The sequence below is a fragment of the Mobula birostris genome, chromosome 5 (genome assembly GCF_030028105.1).
Source record: "Mobula birostris isolate sMobBir1 chromosome 5, sMobBir1.hap1, whole genome shotgun sequence".
Taxonomy (NCBI): Eukaryota; Metazoa; Chordata; class Chondrichthyes; order Myliobatiformes; family Myliobatidae; genus Mobula; species Mobula birostris.
The window spans coordinates 80,232,188-80,248,541 of NC_092374.1; the positions used below are offsets into that span (position 1 = coordinate 80,232,188).

General features: G+C 47.9%; 1 protein-coding gene across 1 annotated transcript in view; it reads right to left on the reverse strand.

The window, feature by feature from the left end:
- Positions 1 to 10,762, reverse strand: part of LOC140197793 (galactose-3-O-sulfotransferase 2-like) — a 115,377-nt gene extending 104,615 nt beyond the window's left edge. The window contains exon 1 of the mRNA XM_072258240.1: positions 10,506 to 10,762. Coding sequence (XP_072114341.1) covers positions 10,506 to 10,510 — 5 coding nt within the window. The 5' untranslated portion in view covers positions 10,511 to 10,762. The remainder of the gene's footprint in view (positions 1 to 10,505) is intronic.
- Between the last annotated feature and the right edge of the window lie 5,592 nt (positions 10,763 to 16,354).

The following is a 16,354-nucleotide window of genomic DNA, read 5'->3' on the forward strand; positions in this document are numbered from 1 at the left end:
CAGCTGTTGGGCTGGATTGCGTGGAGTTCAGGAGAATGAGGGGGGATCTCATAGAAACATTCCAAATGTTAAAAGGCCTGAACAGATTAGATATGGCAATTTTAGGACAAGAGGGCACGACTTCGGGATTGAAGGACGACCATTTAGAACTGAGATGTGGAGAAATTACTTTAGTCACAGGATGGTAAATCTGTGGAATTTGTTGCCATGAGCTGCTGTGGAGGCCAAGTCATTGGGTGCATTTAAGGCAGAAATAGTTAGATTCTTGATTAGCCAAGGCATCAGAGGGTATGGGCACGGGAGTGGGGATGACTGGAAGAACTGGATCAGCCCATGATTGAATAGCGGAGCAGACTCAATGGGCCGAATGGCCTACTTATAGCCTTATAATCAATTCCCCTACAATTCCCTGTCTCACCAGCCTGTCAGCTCCCCTATGATTCCCTGACCACCAGCCCAACAAATTCCCTAAGATTACCTGTCTCACAAGCCCCTATGATTCTTTTGACATCTAGCTACACTTAAGGGCAATGAAGGTGGCCAGTTAACTTTAGAGCACCCTAGGGAAATCCACATGGTCACAGACAGAACATGTGAACTACACACACGCAAACATACACAAAGAAAACATGCAATCTACACACGCACAGATACACAAACACTCAAAGACGGCCAACCAACCCCTGAAGGAGCACTCGATATATCACCGAAGGCTCTGACAAATTTCCACAGACATACGGTGGGGAGTGTTCTGACGGGTTGCTTCACTGTCCGGTCGGGAGGCTCCAGTGCACGGGATCACAAGAGGCTGCAGAGGGGTGAGGGCTCAATCAGCTTCATCGTGGCCACGACCCTCCCATCGTCAAGGACATCATGAGGAGGCCGTGCATCCATCATTAAGGACCCTCACTGTCCAGTCTTCTCGTCGCTGCCATTGGGGAGGAGGTACAGAAGCCTACAGACACGTTCTCAGTGATCCAAGAACAGCTTCTCCCTCCCCCCCACCCCTCCCCACTGCCATTGGATTTCTGAATGGACCGCAAACACGACCTCATCACAGCTTTCTTTATGATATTGTGTGTTTAATTTGTAATTCATAGTAATTTTATGCCTTGCCACTGCACTACTGCCACAAAACAACAAAATTCACACCTTGTTAGACAATGACAATAAACCTGATTCTGATTGTGATCACAGAGTGAGCACCACCACTTCCACATAATACAGCATCCTCTCCGAGGTGCCTACCCTCTCCATCCCTTCGTCTCTTTCCATTGGATTCTCAATTATTTACTTGTCAGTGTATTTTTTTTTTAAATAACCGGCCTTTGTTTTCCTAATTGCCTTTCTTCTTCTTGTAGTTGTACAGAAACTCCAGCACATGGGATTGCAAGAGGCTACAGGGGGTGGGTGGGGCAGGGGTGTACTCAGCCATTTCCACCCCGAGTACAGCTCTCCCCACCATCGAAGGCATCTACAAGAGACAATGTCTCAGGAGGGCAAAATCCATCATCAGGGACTCCCACCACCCAGGCTGTGCTCAACTCTCAATGCTTCCGTAAGGCAGGAGGTACAGGAGCCTGAAGATTCACACCTCAAGGTTCAACAACAGATTCTTCCCACCTCCATCAGATTCTCAAAATGACTTGGAAAACCCGAGCATTACATCGGACTACAAACACGAGGGAATCTGCAGAGGCTGGAAATCCAAAGCAACACACACGACATGCTGGAGGAACTCGGCAGATCAGGCAGCATCCATGGAGAGAGGAATAAACTGTCGACGTTTTGGGCCGACCCTTTTTTTTCACTGAACAGTCCATGAATGCTACCTCATCACCTGACTGGCAGACCACAGTTTGTGTGGCTTCAGAGCTGTGTGTCAGACATGGCTTTAAGCAGCACTGGGGCCCCACAGGGGACTGTACTGGCTCCCTTCCTGTTTACCCTCTATACCTCAGACTTTAGATACAACACTGAGTCATGTCATCTGCAGAAATTCTCTGATGATTCAGCAATAATTGCGTGTGTAAAGGGAGGCTGGGAGGATGAATACAGAGCCCAGGTGGAGAACTTTGTCAATGGTGTAAGCTGAATCATCTGCTGTTCAACATCAGGAAAACAAAGGAGATGGGTAATGACTTTAGGAAGTCTAAGCCTGGACTGCTCCCAGTTACTTTTGATGGTAAGGACCTACAAGCAACTGCGGGTGCACCTGGATGACAGACTTGAGTGGAGCACCAACATAGAGGCTGTGTACAAGAAGGACTAGAGTTGCCTCTATTTCCTGAGGAGACTGAGTCCTTTGGAGAATGCAGGCCCCTCCTTCACATGTTCCATCAGTCTATTGTCACCAGTACAATCTTCTAATCAGTGGTGTGCTGGGAAAATGGCAAAAACATGGGTGATGCCAACAGGCTCAATAGACTGAATAGAAAGGCTGGCTCTGTTATAGGAGTTAACCTGCGTACACTGGAGACTGTGGTAGAACAAAGGACCCGATGGAAAATCCTGGCAATTCTGGACAATGTTTCTCACCCTCTGCACGCCACCTTGGCTGAGCAGAGGGGCACTTTCAGCAAAAGACTAAGACAACTGCACTGTTCCAAAAGAGCACTCTATAAAATCATTCTTACCCTCGGCCATTAGGCTCTAAAATGAGTCAACCCATAGCTGGGGAAATGATGGCCCCCTCTTGTTAGACTGTTATTAATCTCTGTTCACTACACCCTGCGCAATACTACCATCACTTCTTATCTGGATGGTGTGAATGTGCACCCATTACTGTATAATGACCATATAATCATATAACAATTACAGCACAGAAACAGGCCATCTCGGCCCTTCTAGTCCATGCTGAATGCTTACTCTCACCTAGTCCCACCGACCTGCACTCTACCCATAACCTTCCATTCCTTTCCGGTCCATATAACTATCCAATTTTACCTTAAATGACAATATCGAACCTGCCTCTACCACTTCTGCAGAAAGCTCGTTCCACACAGCTATCACTCTCTGAGTAAAGAAGTTCCCCCTCATGTTACCCCTAAACTTTTGCCCCCTAACTCTCAACTCATGTCCTCTTGTTTGAATCTCCCCTACTCTCAATGGAAAAAGCCTAACCATGTCAACTCTATCTATCCCTCTCATAATTTTAAATACCTCTATCAAGTCCCCCCTCAACCTTCTACACTCCAAAGAATAAAGACCCAACTTGTTCAACCTTTCTCTGTAAGTTAGGAGCTGAAAACCAGGTAATATCCTAGTAAATCTTCTCTGCACTCACTCTATTTTGTTGACATCTTTCCTATAATTCAGTGACCAGAACTGTACACAATACTCCAAATTTGGCCTTACCAATGCCTTGTACAATTTTAACATTACATCCCAACTCTGATTTATAAGGGCCAACATACCAAAAACTTTCTTCACCACCCTATCCACATGAGATTCCACCTTCAGGGAACTATGCACCATTAATCCTAGATCCCTCTGTTCTACTGCATTCTTCAATGCCCTACCACTTACCATGTATGTCCTATTTTGATTAGTCCTACCAAAATGTAGCACCTCACATTTATCAGCATTAAACTCCATCTCCCATCTCTCAGCCCACTCTTCTAACTGGCCTAAATCTCCCTGCAAGCTTTGAAAACCTACTTCATTATCCACAACGCCACCTATCTTTGTATCATCTGCATACTTACTAATCCAATTTACCACCCCATCATCCAGATCATTAATGTATATGACAAACCCAGTACAGATCCCTGAGGCACACCACTAGTCACCGGCCTCCAATCTGACAAACAGTTATCCACCACTACTCTCTGGCGTTTCCCATCCAGTCACTGCTGAACCCATTTTACTACTTCAATATTAATACCTAACGATGGAACCTTCCTAACTAATCTTTCATGTGGAACCTTGTCAAAGACTTTACTGAAGTCCATATAGACAACATCCACTCCTTTACCCTCGTCAGCTTTCCTAGTAACCTCTTCAAAAAATTTAATAAGATGTGTCAAACATGACCTTCCACGCACAAATCCATGTTGACTATTCCTAATCAGACCCTGTCTATCCGGATAATTATATATACCATCTCTGAGAATACTTTCCATCAATTTACCCACCACTGACGTCAAACTCACAGGCCGATAACTGTTAGGTTTACTCTTAGAACCCTTTTAAACAATAGAACAACATGAGCAATATGCCAATCCTCTGGCACCATCCCCGTTTCTAATGGCATTTGAAATATTTCTGTCAGAGCCCCTGCTATTTCTACACTAAATTCCCTCAAGGTCCGAGGGAATATCCTGTCAGGACCCAGAGACTTATCCACTTTTATATTCCTTAAAAGCGCCAGTACTTCCTCTTCTTTAATCATCATAGCTTCCATTACTTCCCTACCTGTTTCCCTTACCTTACACAATTCAATATCCTTCTCCTTAGTGAACACCGAAGAAAAGAAATTGTTCAAAATCTCCCCCATCTCTTTTGGTTCCACACATAGCTGTACACTCTGATTCTCTAAGGGACCAATTTTATCCCTCACTATCCTTTTGCTATTAATATAACTGTAGAAACCTTTTGGATTTATTTTCACCTTACTTGCCAAAGCAACCTCGTATCTTCTTTTAGCTTTGCTAATTCCTTTTTTAAGATTCTTTTTACATTCTTTATATTCCTCGAGCACATTTACTCCATGCTGCCTATATTTATTGTAGATATCTCTCTTTTTTCCAAACCAAGTTTCCAATATCCCTTGAAAACCATGGCTCTCTCAAACTTTTAACCTTTCCTTTCAACCTAACAGGAACATAAAGATCCTGTACCCTCAAAATTTCACCTTTAAATGACCTCCATTTCTCTATTACATCCTTCCCATAAAACAAATTGTCCCAATACACTCCTTCTAAATCCTTTCGCATCTCCTCAAAGTTAGCCTTTCTCCAATCAAAAATCTCAACCCTGAGTCCAGACCTATCCTTCTCCATAATTATATGGAAACTAATGGCATTGTGATCACTGGACCCAAAGTGCTCCCCAACACATACCTCCGTCACCTGACCTATCTCATTCCCTAACAGGAGATCCAACACTGGCCCTTCTCTAGTTGGCACCTCTATGTATTGCTGCAAAAAAACTATCCTGCACACATTTTACAAACTCCAAACCATCCAGCCCTTTTACAGTATGAGCTTCGCAGTCTATGTGTGTAAAATTAAAATCTCCCACAATCACAACCTTGTGCTTACTACAAATATCAAGCTATCTCCTTACAAATTTATGGTAATATTATGGTAATTCTTGCACTACCAACTTGGGAATCTTGTACATATTTTTGAGGTAACTTATTTGTTTTATTCTTTCTTACTTTGAATATTTGTATATCTGTGCACTTGTAATGCTACTGTGATATTAATTTCCTTTGGGAACAATAAAGTATCTATCTATCTCATTATTCCTTTCATTTTCACACTATTTATTTTGTAATTTATAGTAATGTTATGCCTTTGACTGTACTACTGTCACAAAACATCAAAATTCACATCTTGTTAGACAATGATAATAAACATGATTTTGATTGTGATCCCTGCAGTGCTTCTAGAGTCCCTGATGAAGAGTCTTGGCCTGAAATCTCAGTTGTTTACTCTTTTCCACAGATGCTGCCTGGCCTGCTGAGTTCCTCCAGTGTTTTGTGTGTGTTACTACCTAGGACTAGATTTTTTTTCTCTCTCCCTCTCAACTTGCATTAGTGTCACTGTTTATTTTCCACACATCCCAGTTATTTTAAGTTGTTGTTTACTTATGTTTGTCCTTGTCTTGCAATGTACTGTGCTGCTGCTGAAACTAGCTACCTTCCATAGTATCTCTTCGCTGGGTGTTTATGCCCATGATAGTAAACCAAACTTGTACTTGTAAGTGAGGGTCAGATTGATGGCAAGGATTCGAGGGGCTGAATGGACTCTTTCCCTATTGTTCCCAAGCACAAGAGAGTGCATGGGTAGTCATTTCTGAAGGGACAAGTCACACACATCATAAGAAAAGGAGAAAGAGACACTCCCTTTGTTCTTCAGTGAGGTTCTGTGCCTTCCCAATCCCCATTAACCCCAGCCTCACACACTCGCAATAGATGTGCTTCCACAAATCACCAAAGTGTAGAATGCAAAGCCTGGCATGAGATAAACCATCTTGTAGAGAAAACCACAAAAAAAACCTGCGGTTTCAGCAAAACCAGAAGTTGACTTTCACATTTTCCTACTTGTGGCTGTGTCTGCAAACCCTCTTCAGTCCGAGTGCTTTCTCATGCACAGGCAAGTTCAGTGATGCAGTGAGGTGGGAGCCAAGTCCACTGCAGTCTCCTAGGCAGCAGGAAGCATGGGCATTGGCCCCAGGCACTCTGATCCTCCGCACAATTGAGAGGTGGCAACATCAGATTGAAGGCCTGAATCTGGACACAAGGGAAGAGGGATTTTACTCCAATGTTTTACTCAAGTTTTCCTGGACATGGGTATATTCATTGCTCATCACTGACTACCCTTGAGAAAGGGCCAATGAGTCTTCTTGAACCGCCAGTTATTCAGCGCCATAGCACAGAACCAGGCCCTACAGCCCATCTAGTCCATGCCAGCCTGAAACCTCTGCCTAGTCACATCTAGTCCTGCTAGTAAGTGGGCTGAGTTTGGATGTGGTTCTTGGTTGGCATGGCCAGTTGAACCAAATGGACTGTTTCTGTAGCAACACAGACAAAATGCCGGAGGACCTCAGCAAGTCAGGCAGCATATGTGGAGGGAAAATAAACAGTTCGCATTTCGGGCGGAGACTCTTCATCTGTTTCTGTGCCACATGACTCTAATTAAAGTTTTAGGTTCCCTCTCCACAGATGCTGATCGACAACCTGAGTGTTTCCATATTCCTTCTGCAGTGTTTCAGGTTCTCTCTGCATAGATGCGCTCGACGGCCCAAGTGTTTCATATTCTTCCTACGTTGTTTCAAATTCTGCAGTTTGATTCCCACCATGGTGGGAGATCCCAACCTGTGCAGCTTCAAACCTTTCTGCTTCATGTTTGCTGTGGAGGGCAGGGAACCACCCCTTCTCCTGCCAACCTGCCCCAAGTGCCTCGTCCAAACAAAGGATATTATTCCAACGCTTGCATTTTGCTCTGATCAAGATTTCTTCCCCCCCACCCCACAGTATTAAAGGGCTCACTGTAAATTCCTGCCTGATGTTCCCAACCCCACTGGAGCTTCACAAATTCAGCCTGTTGTTCTTGGGGTCCTTTCTGGACTGCTCCCACCTGTGGTATCGTACAGGCAGAGACAGAGAGCTGTTCCACTGTTCTGATCCCTCCTGGCCCAGCAGCCTTGAGATCAGCTCCGGCCATCCAGCTGGCACCATGAGAGACACTCAGCCTTGATCAGCTACGATCATTACCACGTGTTTCCATCTGGGACAGAGATGCCAAGTACAGGATCAGAGAAAGCCGCAGAGGATTGTAAACTCAGCCAGCTCCATCATAGGCACCAGCCTCCCCAGCATCAGGGACACATTGAGAATGAGACGCATCCATCACTGAAGACATGCAGCAGCCAGGAAAACCTTCTTCTCATTACTACACAGGGGAGGTACAGGAGCCTGACAACACACACTCAACATTTCAGCAACAGTTCCTTCCTACTTCGCCATCAGATTTCTGAGCAGTCCATGAATTCGTTAACACAATCTCAGTATTTTGCTCTCTGTTTGCCTTATTGTCACTGATAGTAATGCTTATGTACGGCGCTCGACTGCTGCCACAAAACAATAAAATTCACAAACTTGATTCTGATTTAAATACTGCCAGCTCTTCCTGGGTAACCACTCAAGCATCTGCAGTGCTGAATCAAACTTGCTGTTTCTCCCTCCCCCCCCCACCCACCCCGTCCCTTCTGAGGAAAGAAAACCAAAACCAAATGAGAGAAGAAACATATTTTTGTCAAAGGGATCATTTATTGAGCTGATTGCAACAACAGCTGGATTCAGTGTAAATTCCAGAGCTCTAGGTTCCCATATATGGAGAGCAGACACTGAGCTGTTTCAGATTTACAGCAGACACAGGCCATTCAGCCCACAGCATTTGTTCTACCCCACTCCTGTCTTCCAGCACCACATCCCCCTCTTCCTCATGTCTCGTCCCAAATGCACCCCATGCTGTTCATAGGCACCACACCACCTCTCCCTCCCACCATTCTCACAGGAAGCAGGGAGTTTTGTTCAACTTCCCAAGGAGTTCAGTGAAGACCTTGCTTTGCAGACATGCTCCATCGATTCCTGCCTTCCACCCCTCTCCCCTAACAGGGCAATTCCTGTAACAGCTCAGCTTGGTGTTTCCTGGCAAAAAGCCTCAGCTTTTCCATGCCGAAAGTCTTTCATCGGCCGATACAAAGGCAGGCAAGCTGCTCGATCACTAAAGGCAGATATTAAATCTCCTGCCCATCCTGGTTATTTCCATTGTTTCGTTAAAGGATGTTCTTTAATGATCATTTCAGGAACCAGCAGCTTGGGCACATTGATCACACATCACATCAATACCCACTGACAATGTAGGATGCTCGAAACAGGAACCTCTCATCCCACAGACCTAACCCCGAAGTGAATTTACCTCAGTTTGTCACCTCGCACCATGCCACTACACCACATCCCCCACCCCTGTAAGCATAGTGGAGACTAACCACCCAGATCTGGCTCTTCCTTTCCCAGCACAGACACAAACAGCACCGTGCATCAGAACGAGATCACTTACTGTGGTTCCCTCCCCCACACACCCCCATACCTTCCCCCACCCCCCACAACCCTGCTCACCAGCCCACCCACTTCACTCACTTTCGCCTCGTCACCACATCACTGTCTCTCATCCTCAGCCAACCAACCCCTTAAGAGGCACTCGATATATCACTGAAGACTCTTGCAAACTTCTACAGACGTACGGTAGGGAGTGTTCTGACTGGCTACATCACCGTCTGGTACGGAGGTCCCTCTGCATTCGATCGCAAGAGGCTGCAGACAGATGAGGATTCAGTCAACCCTATCATGCCCAAAAGCCTCCCCACTATAAAGCATATCTTCAAAGGTGGCGTCCATGATTAAGGACCCCCACCATCTCTCTTCTCATTGCTACCATCAGAAGTCTGAAGGCACACACTCAATGTCTTAGGAACAGCTTTTTCCCCTCCCGTCAGATTTCTGAACTCTTTCTGAACCCATGAACACCACCTCACTATTTTTTTTATTAAGTTTGTTTTGCATTGCTGCCAGAAAATGAATTTCACAACTTGTCCATAACACCATATGACATAGGAGCAGAATTGGGCCATTTGGCTCATTGAGTCTGCTCTGCCATTTCATCAAGGCTGATCCATTTTTCCTCTCTGCCCCAATCTCCTGCCTTCCATGCCCTGACCAATCAAGAACCTATCAACCTCTGCCTTCAATATGTACACACACTTGGCTTCCACAGGTGCCTGTGGCAACAAATGCCACAGATTCAGTGATAAAAACCTGATTCCGTTTCTGAATCTGCTCCTGTAGTCAGCGAGATTGCGGCTGGTTTCACTCCAACCTTAGCACTGCATTTGCATCCACTCTGATAAACCTTCACCCCCGCCCCCCTGCCTTGGAACACTGGTTATCTGTGTTTTTGTGTGCCGTTTTCATTAACTCTACTGTATTACGTTGTTCTACTGTGAACTCCTGCAAGAAAATGAATCTCAGGGTAAAATATGGTGACATATATTTTCTTCGGCAATATATTTAAACTTTGAGGAGAGGTCTCGGCAGGCTATGTGCCAAACGCGGGATGTGAAAGGTCTGTGTAACATCGTGACTCCTAAGCACTGGAACTTGGAGCAACAAATTAAATCCTAGAGCAGGAGTTCCCAGCCTTTGTTATTCCATGGACCCCTGCCCCTAACTGCGATGTCCGTGGGAATGCTGTGACCTCGAGGAACTCGGCGGAGACGGAGGGGAGGGGGGTTGAAGAAATCGTCGATGTTTCAAGTGGAAACCCCGGCATCAGGGGAACACTCCCCACTGCATCGGAGTTGCTTCTGCACCCTCGCGGAACTCATCCATCCTACCGCCTTCTCAGCTAACTTCCAACGTACGCTCAAACTCTCGGGGACCATTGCCGAAACTCCACTCCCTTCCCAGGATCTCTGTCTCCGCTTCGGGAGACAGACTTTACCAGCACCCTACGAGACCGCACCTCGTCCCACAGAGTCTCTAGCGCCCCTGACATATGCAATGTGCATTTTAATTCCATAACCCCGTCAGCCCACAGAGATACCGGCCTGTACAAAGCAGAGCTGTGGACAAGCCCTGGAAGAATTCAGTGAGAGACACTCCTACCATTGCGGTTTCAGCATTGTTTTCAAGGGGAGGGGGAGGTGAACGCACCGCCTGAGTGGATAGCTCCACCGTCCCGGGACACTCGTCCCCGCCCGGCCCGGGTACTCACCTCATGCCTGTGCCTCCGGACACTCTCCTCCCTCCGTCCCTCACATGCTGCCGTTTGGACCTGGCTGGGAGCAGGAACAGCAACAGCTCCACATCTGGCGAAGGGGCGGTGCCAAGTGCCCAGCCGCTTAGTACTGCGACCCTCCCCGGCGGAGGAGGAGTGGCGGCGAATCCCCGGCGTACTCGCACTCGCCGCTGATCCAACTCATCGCCCGCAGTGCGTTCGCTAGTGTGGGATACACACACGGACGTGTGGACCCAACCTACCCTCCCCAAGCGCTCTCCCACCTCTCCCCCACACTTGCCTCACGATTCCTCCCTCTGTCCCAGCCATCGCTGCTCGCCGGATCTCGGTACACTCCGCAACAAAAGTAAACCGATTGCACAAGCCCTGTTGTTGACAAACTGTACCTCTCCTCATCCACAAATCCCTTCCCCTCCCCCTCCCCACTCCCCTCTCGCCTTCACACACCCCTCCATCTCCCCCACACACCAACACTCCCCCAACCCTCTCCCTTCCACTCACACTCACTCACCCTCCATCCCAACCCATTCCTCTCATCCGCCATCCCTCGCCATTCCCTTCATTCTCCATCACACCGCTTTCCCCTCCCCGCCATCCCTCCCCCTCCTTCCATCTCCCTCCCCTCCACCCCCTCACACTCATCCCCATTCCTCCATCCATCACCCTCACCCTCCATCAGTCCCCCTCCCCCTCCAGCCCTCCCTTCCCCTTCCATCCATCCGCTCACTCTCTCTTCTCCATCCCTCCTCCTCGCCTTCCATCCCCCTCATCCTTCCAACCGTTCCCCTCATCCTCCCCCTCCCCACCCCTCCATTCCTCCCAGTTCCCCCACCTTCATCCTTCCCTCATGTTCTCCCTCCATTCCTTCACCACCCCTCACCCTCTATCCCTTCCCTTCCCCTCCATCCCTCTCCTGCCCCTCCCTCTTCATCCCACCCCTTTCCCTCCACACCATCCCTTCCTTCCCCCTCCATCCCTCCCTCTCCCCTACCGTATCCCTCCCCTCCATCTCTCCCTCTCCCTTTCCCTCCCTTCCCCTTCATCCCTCCCCCTCCCCTCCATCCTTCCCTCTCCCCTACCTTATCCCTCCCCCTCCATCCCTCCCTCTCCCCTACCTTATCCCTCCCCCTCCATCTCTCCCTCTCCCCTACCTTATCCCTCCCCCTCCATCTCTGCCTCTCCATCCCTCCCTTTCCCTTCATCCCTCCCCCTCCCCTCCATCCTTCCCTCTCCCCTACCTTATCCCTCCCCCTCCAACCCTTTCTCCCTTTCCCCCTCCAACCCTTCCCCTCCCCTCCAACCCTTCCCCAGCCCCTCCCCTCCACCTTCCCTCCCCCTCAATCCCACCTGCTCCCTCCATCTCCCTTTCCCATCCATCCCTCCCTACCTCCCCCTCTATTCCTCCCTCTACCCTGCACATCCCCCTCTCCCTTCCCCCTCCCCTCAATCCCTCCATCCCTCCCTCTCCCACTCCCTGTCCCACTCCATTTCTCCCTCCCACTCCCTTTTCATCCCTCCCTCTGCCCATCCCCCTCCCTTCCATCCCTTCTCTCTCCATCCCTCCCTCTCCCCTGCTCCCTCCCCCTCCATCCATGCAATTTCACCATTCACCCTCCACCACTCCCCCATCCCTCCCCAACTCCACCCTCTATCCCCCCCTCTCATCTCTACCCCTCCTCCTCCATCCCTCCCCTCATCCTCAGTCCCGCCCCTTCCCCTTCCTCTCCACCCTCCACTCTTCCCCTTCTATCCAGGCCATTCACCTCTCCCCCTCCAACACTCCCTCTCCATCCCTCCCCCACACATCCACTCCTCCTTTCAACTCCCTCTCAGTCCCTCCCTCTTCCCCTTCCTTCCATTACTCCCCTTCCCCCTCCCAATCCCACCCTCTCCATCTTCCTCTGGGCTCCCTTCCCCCTTTCTTTCTCCCTAGGCCTCCCGTCCCATGATCCTCTCCCTTCTCCAGCCTTGTATCCCCTTTTGCCTATCACCTGTCCAGCTCTTGGCTCCATCCCTCCCCCTCCTGCCTTCTCCTATCATTTCGGATCTCCCCCTCCCCCCCACACTTTCAAATCTCTTACTAACTCTTCTTTCAGCTAGTCCTGTCGAAGGGTCTTGACTCGAAACGTTGACTGTGCTTCTTCCTATAGATGCTGCCATCATTTCCCATCATTTCTCCCATCATTTCGGATCCCCCCCTCCCCCTCCCACTTTCGAATCTCTTACTATCTCTTCTTTCAGTTAGTCCTGACGAAAGGTCTCTGCCCAAAATGTCGACTGTACCTCTTCCTAGAGATGCTGCCTGGCCTGCTGCGTTCCACCAGCATTTTGTGTGTGTTGCTACAAAGTACCCAGGACATCTTTAGGGAGCGGTGTCTCAGAAAGGCAGCGTCCATTATTAAAGTCCTTCAGCACCCAGGGCATGCCCTTTTCTCACTGTTACCATCAGGTAGGAGATACAGAAGCCTGAAGGCACCCACTCAGTGATTCAGGAACAGCTTCTTCCCCTCTGCCATCCGATTCCTAAATGGACATTGAAGCTTTGGACACTACCTCACTTTTTTTAATATACAATATTTCTCTTTTTGCACATTTTTTAATATCTATTCAATATATGTAATTGATTTACTTGTTTATTTTTTATTACATTTAATTTTATTTATTTTTTTCTCTCCCTCTCTCTGCTAGATTATATATTGTATTGAACTGCTGCTGCTAAGTTAACAAATTTCACGTCACGTGCCAGTGATAATAAACCTGACTCTGATTCTGATGTTGACAACCTTATATTTGCCTTTTTACTGCTCTTTTACCCTCTGACTTATTTGTCCCCCAGGGAGGGAGCTCTCCCTCAGTTCCCTACCCTTCCTAGGGGAGCCATTGAATAGCAGCTTGCATAACACTTTGCACAGCCAGTGGATGAGGTACAACTCCCACCCCTGTCTGTAAGGAGTATGGATATTCTGGGTTTCCTCTGGGTGATGTGGATTCCTGCCACATTGCAAAGCAGTTGGAGAGTTGTGGGCATGCTCTGCTGGTTCTGGAAGTGTGCCTACACTTTCAGGCTGCCCCCAGTACATCGTCAGGCTGTGTTGGCCATTGACACAAACAACGCATTTCTCTAGATGTTTCAATGTATAGGTAACAAATAAATTATAAGCACAAGAGATTCTGCAGATGCTGGGAATCCAGAGCAGCACACACAAAATGCTGCAGAAAATCAGCAGGTCAGGCAGCATCTGCGGAGAGGAATAAAGAGTAGATGTTTCAGGCTGAGACCCTTCATCTCCAGAATTCTGTCTGTGTTAATAAAGCTAATCTTTTAATCCAGGATCCGAATCATATATCTTATTCCTCACCTATGTATTGAAATTTGTTGTCTTGTAGCAGCAGTACAGTGGAAGGGGTGAAAGGCCTCAATAGAGTGGATGTGGAGAGGATGTTTCCTATGGTGGAGTGTCTAAGACCAGGGGACACAGCCTCAGAGTAGACAGGCATCCTTTTAGAATGGAGACGAGGTGGAGTTTCTTTAGCCAGAGAGTGGTGAATCTATGGAATTTGTTGCCACAGGCAGCTGTGGAGGCCAAGTGTGTATGTATATTTAAAGCAGAGGTTGATTAGTCAGGGCATGAAGGGATACGGGGTGAAGGCAGGAGATTGGGGCTGAGAGGAAAATTGGATCGGCCTTGATGAAATGGCAAAGCAGACTCGATGGGTCAAGTAGTCTAATTGTGCTCCTACGTCTTACGGTCTTATGATTTATGGGGTGTCCAGGGAAGGGGTAGCACCCCTGGAAAAGGGACTTGTTGTGTCCGTTCTGGGGCAGCTCACTCACTTTTGGTCCCCACCGGACACTCTGCTCTCCCCTGTGGTTCCAGGTAGCTGTTTGCATGCAACAGCAGCCACACCCCGGTACACCGCCTCGACAGATGGGCTAAACCAGGTGAGGGTAGCCAGCGCTCTCATACCCCAGTGAGATGTGGACGTCCTATCCTAGCATGCGAAGTCAGCACTGGCGGACTGGGCAGATGAGATCTACCATGAGATCCAATGGCCACCAATGGCCAGGAAGGCAGTTCTGTAACGTTCCGTGGAGAGCGAAGGGCAAGATGAGGCGCAGAAGACATCATGGTCATCCACTGCAACCAAGGAAGACCTCAGTTTACACCACTGGGGTTGAGAGACTGGAACTGTCCAGGTGCAACAGCTCTTCCACTTTATAAACCCACCCGCACAGGCTTCCTGTCATCGTCGGACATGATGGACAACCACCACATTGCAAAACATAAAAATTACACTAAGTAAATAACTAGCCTTCTCTTCTACAACTCTCAGAGTGGAGGAGCAACACCTCATTCTGTTTAGGTAGATTCCAACCTGATGGTATGAAAATTGATTTCCCCAATGTCCTGCAATTTTCCCGATCTTGATCCTCCTCGTCTCTTCTCCTCACTTGCTTATCACCTCCCCCTAGTGACCTCCTACCTCCCTTTCTGCCATGGTCTAATCTCCTCTCTTATCCTTCTTCTCCAGCCCTTGACCTTTTTCACTTATCACCTCCCAGCTTCTTACTTCATCCCCCCTCCCTCACTGAGCTTCACCTATCACCTTCAGCTTGTACTCCTTGCTCTCCCCCATCCCCCTTTCCGACCATAATGAAGGGTCTCACCGGCAACATCAACTAGAAGCTGCCTGACCTGCTGGGTTCCTCCAGCATTTTGAGTGCATTGCTCTGGATTTCCAGCATCTGAAAAATCTCTTACATTTCTAAAAACATTCCGTTCATTTTGCCCAAGAGCTCTTTAACTTGCACTTTATTGATTAAAGATTAGCTTAATTTGTCATATTACAGTATATCGAAACATAGTGAAATATGACATTGTGCATCAAATCAAATCAGCAAGGATTGTGCTCGGCAGCCCATAATTGTTGTCAGGCTTCCAACACCAACATAGCCTGCACTGCACTCTCTCTGTAACTGTAACACTTCATTCAGTATTCTGTTATTCTTTTACCTTGTACTATCTTGATGCACCTCGATGATTCAGTCTCAGGCCAAAACACCAACCACTTCCTCTCTTCCACAGATGCTGCCTGACCTGCTGAGTTCTGTTTTTGTTTGTGTTGCCCAGCATATCCAGCATCTGCAGGATCTCTTGTATTTATGTGTTGGCGATGTTTAAGAGGCATTTAGACAGGCTGGAGAACATGAAGGGAAGCGGGGGGGAGTGCATGGATCACGTGCAGGCAGATGGGGTTGTTCAACTTGACACCATGATCAACACAGATATCCAAATCAGAAGCAAAATCAGATTTAATATCACCAGCATATGTTGTGAAATTTGTTTTGTGGCAGCAGTACATTGCAATACATAATAATAAAAACTAGAATTTACAATAAGAAATATACAGAAAATAAATTAATTAAGTTGTGTCAAAGGAGAGGGGACAATACTGAGGTGGTGTTCATGGGTTCATTGTCCATTCAGAAATCTGATGGCAGAGGGGAAGAAGCTGTTCCTGAAATGTCAAGTGTGTGTCGTCGGGCTCCTGTACCTCCAACTTGATGAGAGGAGGGCGTGCTCTGGGTGATAGGATCCTTAATGATGGATGCTACCTTTCTGAGGCATTGCCATTTGAAGATGTCCTGGATGCTGGGGAGCCCAGTGCCCATGATGGAGCTGGCTGAGTTTACAACTCTGTGCAGCTTTTTCTGATGCTGCGCAGTGGCCCCACCATACCAGATGGCAATGCCACCAGTTAGAACGCTCTCCATGGTACATCGGTAGGAAATTGCAAGAGGACCAAAGTGCTTGATCCTGTGC